The sequence below is a fragment of the Lissotriton helveticus genome, chromosome 7, assembly GCF_964261635.1.
Source record: "Lissotriton helveticus chromosome 7, aLisHel1.1, whole genome shotgun sequence".
Lineage (NCBI taxonomy): Eukaryota > Metazoa > Chordata > Amphibia > Caudata > Salamandridae > Lissotriton > Lissotriton helveticus.
This window is the reverse complement of record NC_136068.1, coordinates 930,685,224-930,704,397: the sequence shown is the minus strand read 5'-3', so window position 1 is coordinate 930,704,397 and position 19,174 is coordinate 930,685,224. Positions and strand designations below refer to the sequence as shown.

Below are 19,174 nucleotides of genomic sequence, written 5' to 3'. Positions count from 1 at the left end.
TGCTTCAGTCACTGGTCAGTACAAGTTGTTGCATTTTTTGTGATCAATAACTTACTTTTTGCCATCAACGACTAATGCCAGAGTGGTGAAGCCCAGACTTATCTAACTGCCTGCTTCTACCACACCGATGTATCCACCTTTGGGTGAAAGTGGTGAATGCTGTGGAGGGTGCCAATGCTTCTTAATGTAATTCAGGTGCATATTCACATACAAATACCCACGGTCACACAAAGACGGTGGAACATACTGCAGCTTCACTCTCACGTGTGAGTGACCCCATTTTAACCATAAGCTCTATTTCAGTGAACTCACAGGAAGGCCTTCAAATGGTATATTTGTTGTGCAGTTTGTCCACAGAAGTGGTAGTTACGTTCACAGATCTCCACAAACTGTGACATAGATATGATGCTCAATTTTTCCTCTGGAAGAGTATGAGGGCACATAGAAGGTAAATGAGCCAGTCACCAGGTCATAGGTCAGTTGTGTCTGTTTGAGCTCATATTCTTGAATAAATATCATGAATCCACCCACAGATCATTTAACATCAGTTTAATGTTTTGCCATTTGCATGCTCCGTGGGTGGGGATGCAGCAGAAATGAAAACATAGCTGAGATAACGCAGGAAACAGTGTAAGAGTGGTAGTTCGTTATGTACAACAACAAATGGAATCACTGTTAATTAATAATAAATATGTCTTTCAAACACAAAATACCTCCAAAATGGTTTACAGAAAGTGGTTGTTTGAAAGACATACAAAGGTTTTAGCTTAAGACAATGGGCTGTAAAGCTTGGCATAACTATTTAGATATCACACAAACAAATACACACATAAATGTAGGGCACACACACAAGATAGTGTGTTTACAGAGTTTATATAATAACATGATATAGCACTTGCATTGGTAAAGTGCACAATCACCCCTTGGTGAATCTTGGTGCTGAACAATCAGGGATGCAAATACAATCAAAGTAATAAGGAGGTTAACCGCTAGGATAAAATGTGACACATTAAGTTCCGCAAATGATGGACGAAAGCTAAGAAGAAAGAATGACCCACTAAGAAAATTGAAAACTTGTCTCACCTGTTCTAGGGTCTCGTTGTCCACAGTCCCTCCAAGAGACTCTTGTGCAATCCCACAATCTTTTGCAGAAAGAAGACTTGGTTTGGGGAAAATGAATTCATTTAGGCCCGAATCCAGGGCCACGGCAACTTCATAAGAGTAGGGCAGCGGCAGAGTCCCGTTTTGGTAGTTGGATGAGAATCTCGGGTCTATGTGGGAGTACAGTGGAGGACACAGAGACTCGAGTATTCTGGGCTCTTTGGGTTTCCTACATCTGATAACCACTGCAACCATCAGAGTTAAAGTGAACAAAAGTGACATTAAAGCTAAAGCTACAACTAAGTAGATCTTTAAGTTTGATTCACTGCCTGAGTTTGTCATCTCGCTGCTTAATTCCGGAAGTGGATCTTCCATGTTTTCTGCAAACACGACATTCACAGTAACTGTGGCAGACAGAGAAGGCTGTCCACCATCCTTCACACAGATAACAATTTTCTGCCTGGAGAGATCTTTCTCGAACAAGGATCTTGTTGTCCGTATCTCTCCGTTATGTGCCCCAATTTTAAAAAGTGGTGATTCCGGGACATGAAGCAGGTGGTAGGAGAGCCATGCGTTGTGTCCAGAATCAGCATCCACAGCCACCACCTTTGTTACAAGATAATCTTGACTGGAAGAAGGGGGGACCATTTCGAATAATACAGAGCCTTCTGATTCCAGAGTAGGATAGAGGATTTCAGGAGGATTGTCATTCTGATCGATAATAAACATCTTCACAGTAACATTACTGCTGAGAGGAGGCAACCCAGAGTCCACGACCTTCACCTGGAATTGAAATTCTCTGACTTGTTCGAAGTCATATGAGCGCTGGGCATAGATCACTCCAGTCTGGGAGTTAATGGAAATGTAAGATGAAAGGGTCGTGTCCTCCTTGAGATTACTCAATGAATATGTGACATGACCATTTTGACCAGAATCCAGATCAGATGCATTTACCCGATAAATACTAGCACCGGGTGCATTGTTCTCTGGGACATAAACTTGGTAAGAAGGCTGGATAAAAACTGGAGGATTGTCATTTATATCGGATAATTGTAATCGGATAGTTATGCTTGCAGCTAGAGGAGGGGATCCTTTGTCAGTGGCAGTGACTGTGATATTGTATTCTGGGACAGCTTCCCTGTCCAAGGAAGTTGCAGTTACAAGGCTGTAGTATTTTTCAGATGATGATATTAATTTAAAAGGCAGATGCTGTGCAATATGACACCCAACCTCGCCATTATCTCCAGAGTCTTGGTCGTGAACATTTATTAGAGCCACAACCGTATCCAGCGGTGAATTTTCAGGGACTGGATTGGTGATAGAAGTAAATGTTATTTTAGGAACATTATCATTCTCATCAATAATTTCTACAAGCACAGGACAATGAGCAACGAGCCCCCCTCCATCCTTTGCTTCCACTGTCAGTTTGTACATAATAGTCTTCTCAAAGTCAAGAAGCCTCTTAACTTTTATCTCTCCAGTGTCTGCGTCCAGGCTGAAGGTATTCAGTGCATTGTCTGAGATGCTGCTGAAAGAGTAAGTCATTTTGGAATTTGAACCTTCATCCTGGTCTGTGGATTTCACCTGAAGCACCACTGAGTTAATTGCTGTCCCTTCACTGACGCTGGCTCTGTAGCTCTGCTGACTAAAGACTGGGAAATTGTCATTGGCATCAAGAACGTTAATATTAATGTCCACGGTGCTGGATCTGATTGGTTCTCCTCCATCAGAAGCAGTCAGAACCAAGTGATGACGACTTTGTTTTTCACGATCTAAGCCATTCTCCAGAACTAATTCTGCATATTTGTAGCCATCACTATTTACCTTTTCCTCTAGTGCAAAATGCTGGTTATCGCTCAGTTTATAGCCCTGCAGGGCATTAATGCCGATATCAGGATCTCGGGCATTTCCGAGAGCAATGCGCGCTCCCGGCAACGTGGACTCAACAAGTTCCAAATCGAGGGAATTCTTTAAAAAACTCGGAGTATTATCATTAATATCCTGGATTTGCACTTCCACGTGAAATATGTTCAAAGGATTCTCCGCAATGGTCTGAAACTTGATGGAACAACTGAGCGCCTCCCCGCACAGCTCCTCCCGGTCGATTCTGTCTTTCACAAGAAGATTCCCGGTTTCTGTGTTTAACGTAAAATACTGTTTCCCGGAAGCAGAAACAACACGGAGCTTCCTTTCAGAAAAGTCCCTCCTATTTAACCCCAAATCCTTCCCGATGCTCCCAACAACGGAGCCTCTCTTCATTTCTTCGGCAATTGAGTACTGTATCTGTCCGGTGACTGCCTCACAGAACCAGAAAAACAACAGAAACACTACCTGCCGCCTGCCTCTCAGCTCTGCTTCTCCGTGGCGGGCTCCCATTCTGAGCAGCGCTGTTCTCTTCTGTGTGATTCAGAAAAATCCAGCCTTGAACGAGTAATCCGAGAATATTAGCGCACGAAAATATACGGCTTCAGGCACACCAAGCAGCATACGATGCAGTGTGCGTCTTCCTGAAGATGTAACTGAGGGAAATCCTCGCTGCAGAACGTCGGCTGCTGCTCTCGCTGTGACTGTGCAGTGACAACATTATAGGCGGAACTAGCTCAGCTCTCACAATGTATTGTATAATAGCGTCGCCATGTGGCTAAATATGAAAACTACATACACCCTACAAAGTCACATTACGAAACCTAAGGCTTCGTCAAAACGTACACCAACAGAAACCATGTTGTATTGAATATATTACGTATTTCGAATAATTTTTCTACACCTAAAAGCTACATTTAAAAAAAGGATTCGCACAGAGATGCTTTGCATTTGCGTGCATCCAAATTCCTGAAAGTTATTATAATCACATCGAACACACGACCGTGTGTTACTTTCATGTGTTCATTGTGCACAACCCTGGCACAGCTGATGCAGTTCAGAGACTGTTCTAGGCCAAGCATTTTATTGTGTATTCGGCAACGTCATGTAACAGGGTCAGATGTGCCAAAGTTACTCAAAGCATCTGGAGAAACTACAACATTTGTGTGGTTCTTTGACAGCCACCAAGTTATCTTCGATGAGCTCGAAACGTGTTTGCAACAAAACATTGTATCAGAGTACAGAAAAAAACCCATTCTGCAGCATGTTATTACTCACAGCCAATCCAACGTAACAGTCAGCCAGTCGTGTATTTTTTTCAAAAAGCATGGACAACTATACAATGTAAAAGAAAGATACATAACTTATCGAAGTACTGATTCGCTGTGCCCTGGATTACAAAACATCTTCTAGAAGGAGAAGTACTGCTGTTTGGTCATTGGTGATTTTCTAAAAAGGATATTTGAATTTGGGATTTTAAGGTGTTTCCAGAGTCTGCTGTTAAACTGACATCATCAGTAATTCAGAATAGGTCTGTAGTAAAGGTCTGTCTCAAACATTGCCCGCAAATGGAAAAACAAATTAATCAAAGTTACCACCAGGTGATTTACTGAGAAGGTAGTCAACAGCAAGAGATATCAACATATTTACTGTGATGTTCGACTCTGTCTATGGGAGGGGAAGGAAGGAAGGCCGGCAGGCAGGGAGAGAGGGAGGGAGGGAGGGAGGAAGGAAGGACAGAAGGAAGGGAGGGAGGGAGGTTGGGAGGGAGGGAGTTGTACATCCTCTTTTTTAGTTTTATAGTGGGGCCAGTTGTACTGATTTTTGCAGTGTGAAGATGTACAGTAAACAGCACCCCATCGGTGGACACCATCCGGTGGTAGGTGAGACAGGCATTCTGATTCAGAGGAGCGAAGAACTATCTTCACCCACAGAGGAGCCAAGTGTGTGCGCGGGAGTGGATGGGGTTAAGCCGGGTAATATGTATAATATTTCTTAAGAGTTCCCATTCCGATCCACTGAAATAATGGCACAAACACAATACTGTCCAATAATGGGTATCCACCATCATGAGCTTTATTTTGTTTTGTTATTGAACTTATCAAAGTTAAAGGTTGAACCACACCATTTTCGGAATCCATTGATATATGCAAAGAATATACAAATTCTAATGACCTACCATCACTTCCAAGCATGTAACAGGAATTGGTATCCTGAAACTCTTCTTTGTGTCCTGGATTCCTCAAGCATATGCAGGGTATCTCGAGATATTCTAATTCACTTGCATTCATATTCTACGTAAACTACCACCCTAGCTTCAGAGTACCATTTTCAGGATTCGTTCTATCACCAAAGTGGTGCCTTTTTGATAAAGGGCACATTCTTCACAAATGCTTTGAAGACACAATCCAAAAGCATGAGATTTAGTGCTTGACTCCTGCACCTGTTTTACTGAGGAAAGAACATGATATCTAAGTTCCATATTACCATGTCAATCCTATGGTTTATGTTATCGACTAGGAATCCCCGCCAGCCAATTGGGGATATGCTGCAACTAGGACGCTCTTCATATCCAGGACGCCAATATATCCCTAATAGGGAAATTTCAGAGTGGATACTTTGAATCTAGGGTGACTACCTGTCCATATCAGAGTACGTATCAGACCTTCTAATTTCTGGAATATGCTTCTCAACAAGTACACAAAACGTTGCTTGAAAAACATGAAATCATTCAGGAAACACCTCCATTTTTACAAAAGCAACCCTGTCGATCACAGAAATAGGTAGATTCATTCAACATGCCACTGATTTATGTATACAAGAAAGTACATGCTATATGCATGTGTCATGAACAACAGGTAATTTAATTTCCAAATACTTCTAATCACTTAATTGCCATTGTAGGACTATACCTCTGAGAGATGTCACCACACTCTGACATAGCACACAAAGGGGAACTAATCAGCACTTTGTCCAATTTGTATGGAGACCTAAAACGTATCTTTCCAGTAGACCTATTAGTATGAAGACTTGAAATGTGTTCATCAAGCAGATCTTACAGTTGGGGTGTAGAGAGAATAGGCTCTTTAAAGTCTAACGAAGTGCCAATGGCATAGTAAGATAACGTATGTTTCACTCCACCAATCCTAGTTCTCCATTCCTCTATATGTAGTCTTAACATATTGGCCATGGGTTCCATTATCAGACAAAAAAGAGAAGGCAGCTCGCAGCTTTGGCAAGTCCCTTGTTCTAGATTTCAACACTACAATATCTCCTTTTGAGTACTTAAGACTGGGGTGTTGTATGGAACATCATAATCCACCCCTTGATTTAGAGGTCAAAACAAAGTTTTTGAAGTAACTAAAACATGAAGTCCAGCCCAACAGTTTTAAAATGTTTAATATCCAGAAAAGCTGCTGCATAAACTCCTCAATTATATCGAAGTAGTCCTAGTCCTCGACAAGGGACTAGGTTATGTAACAACCAACAGAGGTGACCCTTTCCTTGTGCAAACCGAAATGGGAAAATTCTTTCGTAAAATTAGGCTCCACTATCTGTTTGCTAACAAACAGGGTTGCCTGCAAAGGGAAGAGACAGAGAATACTGGACTTAAGAGACCCTCTACCTTTAACCCGACAACTATTGGGTTACCAGCTAAAGTCTTGACTTTTGAGGAAGCGGTAGATCACGATCTGAGACAATTGTATCACCAACCATGTAACTATTTTGTGAACCTGTCTAAACAGGAACAAGAGGCAGTGAAGACCTTGGTCAATCTGGAGTCTTTGACAGTCAAGCCAGCCGATAAAGGATTCGGACTCCTATCGAGACGAATGCCTGCGCCAACTTAATGACACTAGGGCTTATTGCAAATTGGACAATGATCCTACGGAGAGACTCACCACTGTCATTGGGCATATAGTGGAGGAAGCACTGGCTGAGGGGTGGATTACCCAAAAAGAATCTCAATATCTTTGTACTGTGAACCCCAAAATGCCGTACTTTTACATATTACCAAAAGTACACAAGACCCAACGACCCCCACCTGGTAGACCTATTATATCAGGCATTGGTTCATTGCTTGAACCCTTATCTACCTTTGTAGATTTTTTCTTGCAACCAATAGTGCGGGAGATGCCTACCTTCCTAAAGGATACAAAGGATGTCTTGAGGATTCTCCCTGACATTGAGTTCAATGAAGACTTGGACTTCTTAGTGTCATTTGATGTGGAAAGTCTCTACACTTCAAACCCACAGACAGAGACATTGGAGTAATTGAAGAACTGCTTACCAATAGAGACCTTAATTCCATCACGCCTGTCAGATTCATTATGACCTTGGCCACTGCGGCCATGACTGAGAATTTTTTCCAGTTTGAGGAGTCGATCTATCTGCAGGTTAGCGGGACCAGCATGGGCAGTGTTTTTGCTCAGAGTCTCGCTAACCTGTATGTTCATAAATTTGAACAGACGTACATACTCGCAGACACCAATCCCCATCTTCGGTGTCTGCGAGTATGGAAAAGGTATATAGACGACATCCTGGTGGTGTGGCGTGGCACGGCTGATGAACTCCACCGATTTCATGCATGGTTAAATGATAGGAATCGATTTCTTAGATTCACTATAGAATTTGACAAACATCAACTACCATTTCTAGATCTACTTATCTCTGCATCTGGAGGGGGATTACAATCGGAGTTATACCGTAAGCCAATGGCAAGGAATTCCTTGTTAAACTAAGAAAGTTTGCACCCAAAAGCACTTAGGGACAACCTGCCCTTTGGGCAATTCCTCCGTATTCAGAGGAATTGTTCCACAAAATCTGCTTTCCATGAACATTCACAAGTACTTGAGAAAAATCTGCTGGTCAAGAAATATCCGAAACATCTGATCCGACATGCCAAGAAAAGGGCCTCCAATAATAACAGGGAGGGTCTCTTGGAATTGGCACCTCCAAAACCCAAACAGGAGAGAATCACTTGCGTAAATACGTATTGTACTTACTCCAACAAGATTAAAAAAATTGTAAAAAAACATTGGAAAATTCTAAACACGGGCACTGACACCTTTGTTTGCATTTAAAAGAGGGCAGAATTTGAAGGACCAGCTGGTACATACCAGACCAAAGACAGATATTCCACGAGCAGTCGGTACCTTATGGGACTTGCCTGCTGTTATGGGACATCATCCATGTGGTAACTGTGCGGCCTGCCCGCAAACGACCAAGACACTCACAATCGACATAGGCACTGGCCGACCGTGGCAACTCAGAAGGTTTACGAACTGTAACAGTTCGAATTTAATTTACTTAATTACATGTCCTTGCAAATTGAACTACGCAGGGATGACTACAAGAAAAATTAAGTTGAGAATCTCTGAGCATAAAAGCTCTATTCGCTGTTGTAAACAAGCGACAAAATTGACTAACCACTTCTTGCAAGTAGGTCATCAACCCTCTGATCTGTCTTGGACAGTACTTGACCAACCATGGATTCCTCCAACAATCACTGATGTCTCTAAATTCCTTTTTAAATGTGAACAAAGATGGGTCTTTAGACTCAAGACAGATAAATCAGGGCTGAATGAAGATATCCCCTGGATGTCACTCTGTAGATCTATCATATTGTTTGTCATCCTAGCATGGCGCTCAGAACTGTTTGCGTATTTGATTTTTTGGGATCCAACCATTTAGTTTTGGATCACCAGTGTTACAATCTATACATCAGAATTGACATCTTTTCTGTATTGTAGAAACACTGATACTATGTCATGCGGAGCGTGGATTGGAACTTAGTGTTTTTATTGTAAATATGGGCACTACAGCTATTACATGTCATGACGCCATTGCAGGGCGTTTAAAATGAAATATATTAATTTTATAATCTTACGCACTGTTGCTCATTTAAAAAATATTGTCTTAAATGTGGGACATAGTGGGTATTCGAACCAGGTCTCTGCTTGCCAAAACAGGAACTACACCTCCCGAAGGCCGCTATACGTCACGACGTCATCACGTGACGTGTACGCATGCAGCACCCGCGCAACACGGAAGTAATGAACTTATTTATCCACCGCCGGTACACCGAGTCGGTACCTCCCCACGAAACAGCTTCAGAGGGACGACCGGTGTACCGACGGAGAGGTAAGGGGCAAACAATAGCAGTGCTGTGCGGGCTTATGGAATACATGTCGACGGAATTCCAAAAATGGGGGATGCTTGCGACCTATAGTGTGAGCTTGCTTAGAGATAGGAATATCGGACTGTGAGCACGATTTCTCTTAAAACGGAGCCTTTGATCCTTTATTATATCACGCTGTGCTTCTAAAGCTGGATGATAAAGATCAAATTAGTGAGAGAGTACAGCGCCGTATGAGAGACTGGTGGAATGCGGAATGGGAGGTAGTACATACCTATCCAAAACATTATCTTTTTGTTTTACTATAGCACGGTGCACCCACTACCTGATCTGGTGCCAGGTGAGGTGGGGCTGTCCCTTCCCAGCAAATGGGTGAGTGAATTTAAATGTATATACTTGCGACAAACAATGATTGTCCAGCACCTGTCGATATTTCAGAAACGGCTTGTGGTCTATTCACAAAATAACATTATAATTAAGACACAGTGTCACTATTATTGACTGTGCTTTTTCTGTTTTGTACTTTCTTTTATGTACCCATATATTTCTTCTTTCTGTCCAGGTTGGGAAGACGAGTAGATTTACACGCATCAGGTGATATGGTTTACCTTTTTAAATAGCAGTAGCACTAATGGTCCTGAGGAAGCAGCAGGAGACCTATAGGCTCCAGTGACTGCAGAAACATGTCGACCTAACATCTTTGCTAGTAGTTCTTTGTTACACTACTATTTGCACTGTTTTTATTAATTTAGGAGTGTGAGGGTGTATATTAAAGTTGTTTTCCCCTATCACTACCTAATTTTAGAGCCTTTTTCTCTTTTCTTTTTCACTTACACCCTTTTCAGCACTGCTATCCAGTTCTTCACTAGACACACCTTGTTCACATATGTGGGAATTTGTTTGGGACACCCTTGACTTGGTTACTAATATCTGCCAGGTCTGTTGTGGTTTCCCTACCTTGAAATTAACAAGAGATCCCAGATGATGAAGGGCGGTCTCGATGGTGGACTGATGGGAACTCGTTCTAATTGATAGCTTTTCCCTTTTCTTGTCCATTGGGTACATGATTTGATTGGCCATTCCTGACTCACTGCTAATTTTTGTTGGTGTCATTTATAGTCAGTGGGTTTAGCAGTCAGGGTCTTTAAACACTCCCCTGGGACCATCCTTTGTGTTTATTTGTACTTTGAGTAAATGCGCAGGCTACATATGGTATTGCTGTGACAAAGCTGGGTTGGTTAGGTGAATTAGATCTGAACAGAGAGCTAAATGTCTTATAGCAACACCTTCACTAGGATCTTTGAACATCTTTGAATAAATAGCCATAATTGATTATGACCTCTAACATTTGAAGTCCTTTGGGTCTATTTCCCACTAAAAGGGTCACAACATTCAATATATCACTCATGGAATCAAGGAACCATCCCATGAGTATGGACTTATCAAACACATCAAGGACTTGTTCCATGTCAGACTGGAAATGCATGCTAAAACTCCCTCAGCAGTCAATCTGTACTCGGCTTCTCCCTTATTGCCGAGGGAGGAAAAGAGATTCTTTATGGTTAGGGGGCTATCTAGAATCACATTTTGTTTCAAGTTAACCATGCTATGTTCAACTCGTTCAAATAATTATGGACCTCATATGGATCAGATTTTCCAGGACATGTGTTTCAAAAGTTGATTATCACTCGCTCTGTGCACTGAATTCCTTTACCGATCAACAATGGACAACCTCCGAGACTCTCTAAAGCTGCTAATCTAACATCTTTTTAGATTTGTCCCCCTCTGCATGCAACCTGTGTGGAATGACATGAATGAAAATCGGCCTAAGGCTGTATTCAACTCACAATGCCCACACATATATTCAATGCCACCTATAGTTCACACTTTAAATGCAACCTAAGTGTCCAAGGCACTCATTTTCTCCTATAATTTTGCAACACCCTGCATCAGCTGTTAAATTACCCATTCTATATAACACATGAAAACCCACCTCACAACCATCGTCATAACGTCCTATTCAATAGTCCCACAGGACGCTCTATTACAGGTAGGTAATCATTAACAGCCTCACCCATATTAGTACAAAAAAAATATTCTACTCTAGTGACTCCATCTTTAGCCTGTACCCCACATCATGTATTTAGTAAACACTGTGAGGAGTGGGAACACAAAATCCTTTCCACATAGTGGGGCTTATTGACAAACTGCATTTCTCAGTGCATTTGTAATACTGCAAACAAACTACAAACATTTTACAAAATGCTATATATTTACAAACGTGCGTGGGTTCTGCCTCCACCTCTCCGATCATTTCTATGCAGAGATCTTCACCATGACTAGTGAGTCTTCGCACACATAAATACACGTTTTAGTAGTAAATGTGGGACAGACAGAAAAGAGTAGCTGGAAAATGGGGAACAACTTAAAAATAGAGGAGAGCGAATTAGGGAGGATTAAGGAGGGTTTAGGGATAGTTAGGGAGAGGTGAAGGGAGGGACAGGCATGAACTACAAAGGCGTAATCTTACTGCTATTCACAAACTGCACTTCTAAAATTAATACAGCCAGAAATTGACCCAAAACAATAGTAAATTACTCCAGCTCAGAACTGAAGTCCAGCACTAAACATGATCAAACTGTGGTACTGCAAAACTTTAACATAGAAAATAATAGTTAGGGTCATACAATTAAAACCCACAAGAAATAATTTCAAATGAAAACAAACTATTTTAAATATTTAAATGTATAAATACATATAATTTAATGTTAAAAATCCATAACATTAAAATATATGTATTATTTAATTATAACATATTTGAATACATTTTTAAATACAGAACAATACCATTAAATTATATTAAAATATAATTGAACTACCTTTAATTTATTCTGCACATTATTTTTAATAATTAATGCATAATAAACAAATATTTGTTTTTATTTTTGGTGCCAATTTAGTTTATAATTTAAAACAGCAAACATATTTCTAATTTAATTAGGTATATTTAAATGTATTAACAATTTTAATAAAAAATGAAGTTAATAGTACTGCAGCCTTTGTTTTTTTTCCTACATTTAAAATAAATATCCACATTTATTTTACACTAATATTTAACATAAAAGTTTTATCATTTTTTCAGTTAAATAACATTTTCTTTTAACTTTTCCCTATACTTTTCCATAGGGAGAGTCCACAGTCAGGGTAGCGTTCTCCATATGGTAAAGTATAAAGAATAGTAAAACAGTTTATTAAACTAAAAAAAAAAGGTACTAAGATACATTTTTCTGTTAAATATTATTTTAAGACAATTGTTCATGTTTATTTTAAATGTTAAACTAAACGATACAAAACTATTAACATAATTCTGAATGAAATATTGTATTTAGCTATATTAAATGTAAAATATTTTTCAGAAGTTAATAAAATAAATCCCCAACTAATATGAAAATATGAATCGTTATTAATTGACACATTGCTAAACTATTTTATAATTACATTTGATGTATACACACACACACATACAAATATGTAGGTGTGTTACAGTGGATGATACATTTTTAAATAATTTTAGCTATTTTAAATAATTTAATGTATCACTTTTCACTGGGTTTTGTTTGAAGTCTGTATCACATATTTTCTATGCAAGGGTGTTGCATTATCATTGATTGGGCCATGTGTGGTGTAGTACTTACTACTGTCTCTTTTTGGTTATAGCATCTAATATTTTTGAATGTGTCTCCACTCCCCGTTTCAGGGGTTTGAGGCATGCAAGTCTACATTTTCAGTTACCCTTATATTTGGATTTTGTGAGTAGCCAGAAGTAGTAAGGGTACTCAAAGTGTAATAGTTAACTTACATATGTAGCTTACTCACAAGTGTAAGTTACCTTTGTGGATAGCTCTGATTGTGTTCCCAAACAGCATGCAGAAATTTCTCCCCTAGTAAATATGCAGTTTGTTCTTCTGTAGGAGTCATGGAAGTGAGCAAAAGGAGTGTATTACATATTAGATGTGGTGTTCACATTTCAAATGCAATACTTACTGTCTATATAGAGTATACGTTGACTGCACAGAAAGTCATAGGAAAGGGCTCAGCCTAAAAGTGGGGATTTGTAAAGCACAATGAACACAATAAAAATCCCTGGTCTCTACTAGTTCCAGAAACAATGTCAAGCTTATCACTGAATGGGTGTACTCATTAAGTTGACATAGCAGTTGTGTGTGTCTAAAGTACAATTTATCAATACTCAGCTTGGAAAGAATTTCCATTACTTAGGTGTAATATCATGTTATTTGGGTAAATTGGTGTTTCACGTTCAACTGGTTCAACGTGTAACCAATGACTCATTTTGCTGTAAAATATAGCATCAAATGCTGGATTAGCATTTCACATAATTAGGCGCCATTTCTTGTAATTTGTCTGAAATGTTGTGTTATCATGCAAAAGGTAACTACACAAATTTCACACAACCCTATACACTGTAGTTCACAGAGTCTTAAATCAACTTTTAGAACCAAAAGGGACATTAAAGTTCTCCTATGTAGAAACTGTCCTCCAGCATAGGTGGATTACGCGTACTAGCACAGGCTTGCACTCCATTTCATGGCAACTTGTTATACAACAGCTAAATGACTTTACTAAAGAAATGCAATACCTTCCTAACTCCTAAGAAACATAAATATATCTTTTGATGTTTTCTATAACTATTCAAACCCAGGTCATAATTTTAACTCTTCCTAACAAGTAAATCCAAAGGGTATGTGGAAACCATATGATAATGCCAAACACGACCCACCCACAACCTTTCAGGAACAACAACGTGTATTAAAAGTAGATCCTCTAAACTTATGTGCCCTGAAAAAAAAACCTAACCCAGAACCAATGAAACAATAATACCAAACCTGGAAATGTGCCACAGGAAGTCAATAGTGGCCCCAATTAGGGATTGGTTGACAGGTTACTCCATCACAAACATGACACCCTGTTCCTCAAACAATTAGTCTGCCTGCTCTATTTAGAATAAGGTAGACCCATGTCTTTCTGCCGGCCGTACCTCAGCTGGCTCTACTTATAGAAAGCTTAATCTGAGAGTCCAATGGAATGGAAACCATCAACGTGAGCACATCAGACCGCCCCATCTATTTAGAGCAGAGAGTTTATTTTTCTTTTGTCTGCCCTTCACTTGCTGAAGAAACCTGGCAGTACCAGACAGAAAAAATCTCACTCCACACCTTTGACTAAAATCCCCAGAACGTGGATGTCATTAGTTTGTTGTTTTAAAAAAAAAAAAAAAAACTTCCACTGGGGAAGTTTGTTTTTGAAAAATAAAGAAGATTGGTGAACGGCCAATTGGAAGATGCTAGCAACACATGAAACTTGAAATATCTTCAGGTGAACCACCTTCATGGTGGTTTCTCTGAAGGCACAGGGATCATGGCTGGTCTGGTATTGAAATCTAAATATGGTGGGTGGCAGTCCATCATGTAGCAGATGTAATGTCCTCCTTCACCCTTTTGGACAGCAGGCCACCTGCCATATTTTAAATCGGGGCATACGTTTTTAAACTTCCATGTGCATAACAAGCCACAAATGACCAAGCAACCAAAACTGCAAGCCAGAACGAATAAAACATAATGAAAAGTAATCCAAAGAAAAAGGCAACAAGACAAGGGTTACGTACTGTCTCAGCAACTCTGCCCATTTTTAGAAGGGGCCACCAAGATGACAAGACTATCTCAGGCAACGTTACAGAGAATTAGACAAGTTTTGATTGAATGCCAATGGTCCCATCTTCTTTAAAGCCATGCTTATGAGTGAGGTCTTTCCTAAAGTGTATCCACCTGCCCAACAGCATATTGTAAATGGTCGCTATCCAAGGTGGCCTCAACACAGCATGCACAGAACAATCGACCACCACAGTCATTCTGCAAGCAGACTGAGAGCTATTAATACTGTTCGAGACTATGGACATCTTTGAAAACCTCTCTAGGGATCTAGCTTTTCTACCCAGCACACCTCTGGCCCTTCCCTTGGGAAGTATGTGACGTTTTCCAGACATTAAGCCAATCCTAATCAGTCTCTGGTGATGTGAATATGCTGCAGACAATGTCTCAATATTGAATGTTTAAAACATGAACACTGATGGCTTTTGGAGTCCACCCTGCTTTGGCCCCAGCATAAGGTCTCAGTGCGTCTTTCCTATTGAAAATGAATTTGATAACCCTTTAGGGCACACAATGTTCAGGAACCATTTTTTTAGGTACTGCTCTGCGGAGGGGCCAGCCATATTTTACTTGAAAGACAGATTCCCAAAGATGTTATGGATGGACCATCCTTCAGTCTCCTGAAACCTTTTTTCAAGCTTAACCCCTTCCATGCTCATGACGGAACGGTTCCGTCATGAGCATTGGTCGAGCTGTGCTCATGACGGAACTGTTCCGTCATGACCACGCCCGTTTTCATTAGGGCTCAGCACCGGGGGGGAATACCGGCCGCACCGAAGGGGTTAAGTCTCCTGAAGTTTATTTATATTTTATACATTTCAAATACATTAGCTGCATCAACTGCTGCCAATGTCTTCTTGGTACTTTCTCTCCCCTTCCAAATATATATCCTAATCAAGTTAATTTCTATTGACACCACATCCATTTGGTGATCCATGGCTGACTTAGTCTTTATGTGCTATGAACTGATCAGATAGGATGGGTCCTGATGAAGCAAGTTGATCCCCATCTCGACATCAGGCCTCTCCAATGAGAGATGCCACACGTTTGAAAGCAATATATTTAGTTATTTTGATAGTGTGCATTTGTTTGCTGGATTTATCCCAAAATAATTCACACATGACGCAGTCCAAAGCACAATGAATCTGGAGTTTCAGGACCACTTAAGCACGCAAGTGTAAGCTTTGTGCCACTCCGAACCCAAGGCCCATCATAATGTGTATAGTAGAAAAAGTTTCTTTCATTAAGTGAGATGGCTGCAAAAATCCTTGCAACACAAGAACTCTCACTAGGGTTTTCATAATGTTGTGTTCTTTTCTGTGACACAGGAGAGTGAGAGACCCCAAGGCTCATTAGATGGTGACTTTCAGGCATACACAACACCCAGGCAGTGTACAAATTGGCCACAGAAAGACAATGCTCATTAACAATACCATAGAGCAAAGAGCCCACCTCAACCACATTGAGGGGATAGTCGTGATGATAAATCTGTGATGGTCAAGGCAAGGAAAACGATTTTGCATGTATCGAATGAAGTGTCGTCATGCAGGGGAGGTTTTTCCATGCATGTGAAGCCTCTGCACAGACTGGCACCAACAGATATCATCACTACCCTTGACCATATCTGCCTCACATGACTACATGGCCTGCTCTGAGGGAAGACTGGGTGCACCTGTACACTTCTGGGAAAAAATACCTGTTGTTGTGTGTTGTACCGAGTTTTGAATCCCTAGCTCAAACCACCCCCAATGAGTAAGTTTTGGACCCTTCTGCTTTTCTACCCCAAGCACCAAGTGCGAAAGTGGAATGTGTCCTTTTTGCTGAGACTTGGGCCCATTATAAGGTGGCCCCATAAAACAGAGATGAACTACATCTTTTGTCAAAATTGGAGGCCACTACCTCCTGATGGCCATGAGACCCCAGGAACTAAGTCCCACGGCTTGTCAGTACTCAATGATGCCTCCGTAAACAAAGGCCAGCGGCTTAGTAGGTAATTTATAATACAATGCTACCAGCGAACATTGGCTTTCTTCAATGTTATTTAATTACAGGTTGCTGGTAGGTCACTAAGTGCCTGATTTAACATTTGACGGTCAGGTTATTCCTTCACAAACACGAAGGAAATCCCCTCCACTTTATTACAAGTACCTTATGATATAATACACTTGTAATAAGGCGGACAGGATATCTGTTAAATTTGTAATTACCTAAACTGTCCATCAAACACTAAATCAGGCCTAAAGTCTACTAAAACATTATTATGAATTAGAAAGAATAGGTTCTACGCCCATTACTGTAAATTCAACACTAGAATAAGTTGTATAATTCTATAGCTGTGTTGGCTATTCCTTGGAGCCCTTGCATTGTGTGACCCACATTTATAATATGAAACAAATACATTTCCTGTATTTTTCAAGGAGGACTAGATATTCTTCATTTAGCCAAAATGTATGACCCACTATAACAATACAGTTAAGGAAGTTGTTATTCTTCCTCTTTAGGAGTAAACATTTGTATTTTTTTTCCAAAACTGGCAAGGCCCCTGTGAATGTCTGGAACTTATTGCCACTCAGCTACACAGATTACAAAGTATTGATGACAATCCTATTTAGAAGTCTAGCTACATTAGTCCTGAATATAGTGCAAGAGAATCAAACCTTATTTATTCTTTTTGGTATAATTGCCACCAACACCCATTACCCGATTCAGTTGACTGATTATTCGGGGATTAATAAGGTTTAGTTGGTCTCATGTGGTGGATGCCAAGAAAGCCTTCTACTCCTGTACAAATCTTCTACCACAATGGTGAGCAATGCCAGAACACAGTATTTATGCATGAAGAGTGGAAACTGGACTCATCCTCTTTTACCAAGAGCATGGTTTTGGATAAGCATTGAAAAGTACACTTTTGAGCTGAAATGAATCAAGTGTACACCTGTTGCACCGCGTTAGAACTAGTTTGCACCTAGCAGACAATGGTGATCCAAAGTATACCTTAAACGTACAATGTACTCTTACCTTAGGCTACACTTACAGTTTAAATTTTCTATGAAAATCAATCCTGCAGTAAATAATTATCAAACCTGAAGTACCACATAGTGCAAGTTAAAAACAATATATTTATTTCTCATCTGTTAATCTCCTGCTAGAGACTTCACTGTCATGTAAACACATGAATGATTTGCTCAACATTAATATTTTTGCAGCAGGCCATGCAAACTGAATTTCAAATCTCCCCATATCTAAGTGGCTGTAGGATCAGTCACCGGATAGACCAAGGGCAGCAGCAGGGACTGCCAGCCTTTAGGCTTCTGGGCAGGGTCAGAATCACATCTTCTGTCCCACTTGTTGGCCACAGGACAGGCAGACACCTTGTAATTTGCCTCTCCAGTGGGAGGCGTATTCTTGTTTTTTTTTTATTTCCCAAGGGAGGGTAGTGGAGCAGCAGTGTGCAGGGGGATTGGGAGTTTTGTCCACACCATGATTATCCCCTGACGTTCTGTGGGTGCACCTTTAAAACCACCCAGAGGTGATTCCAGCCACGGCCAGTGGAGGGAGTTGCGGTGGGGCAGAAAGGCGGGGCAGGTTGGGAGGTGCTAAAAAATGGAATATGGATAATTGGGGTAAGTAAACAATTTAATTAATAAAATGAATTTCGTAGTGCGGGCTGCATCACATTTTGCCTTTCTGCCCCACCGCAACTCCCTCCACGGGCCGCTGATGGGTGATTCACAAGATGGTACAAGTGCGAAGGGACCAAGATATGGCCAAGCTACATGGTCTATCTCATAAAGGATTATGGGGGATCCCATTTTGGGTAGCTCTGGCATGATTTAAGCATTTAGTAACCGGAGTTCGGGGACCCTGATTAAATTTTCTTGGGGATGGTGCTTGAGAGCCCAAGTCTCTTGTTAGCCATGATTTTATACATTTTAATAGGAATTTTTAGGTCCAACCTTGTAGTCTGGATGATTTCAATGTATACAATCAAGAAATGTTGCTTATGTCTCCTTTGGGAAAATAAAAACAGTCAGACAATGTTTATTTCTCAAAAACACGTGTGGTGGTCACAGGCTACTTCAATTGCTTCACCTTCTAGAGTGTGGTGATGCAAGGGACTGGTTTAACATCAAAGCAGCAGTCACTACGTATCTGCCGATCCGATGGTTTCTAATAAATCAAAAACTACCTTGACATATAAAAACACAGATGTCTGTGGCTAGTAAACAAGGAATGCGGTTGACTAATCCATAATCACTTTTGATACCATAACAAAATTAACCTTCCTGTTCATTTTCAATTGGTGCTACCATGCAGAAAACGTTAACCGTAAGGCAGCCTATGT

At 40.5% G+C, this 19,174-nt stretch overlaps 1 protein-coding gene across 7 annotated transcripts in view; it reads right to left on the bottom strand.

Annotated features, from left to right (window-relative positions):
• The window catches only part of LOC144769402 (protocadherin gamma-C3-like), a 917,178-nt gene that overhangs the window by 602,374 nt on the left and 295,630 nt on the right, over positions 1–19,174 (bottom strand). The window contains exon 1 of one of the 7 annotated variants that reach the window (XM_078653485.1): positions 1,084–3,600. The exons of the other annotated variants lie outside the window; for them this stretch is intronic. Within the exon in view, the coding sequence (XP_078509611.1) occupies positions 1,084–3,477 (2,394 nt within the window). The 5' untranslated portion in view covers positions 3,478–3,600. Of the gene's footprint in view, positions 1–1,083; positions 3,601–19,174 lie in introns of those variants that run through there. 7 annotated transcript variants of the gene reach the window in all.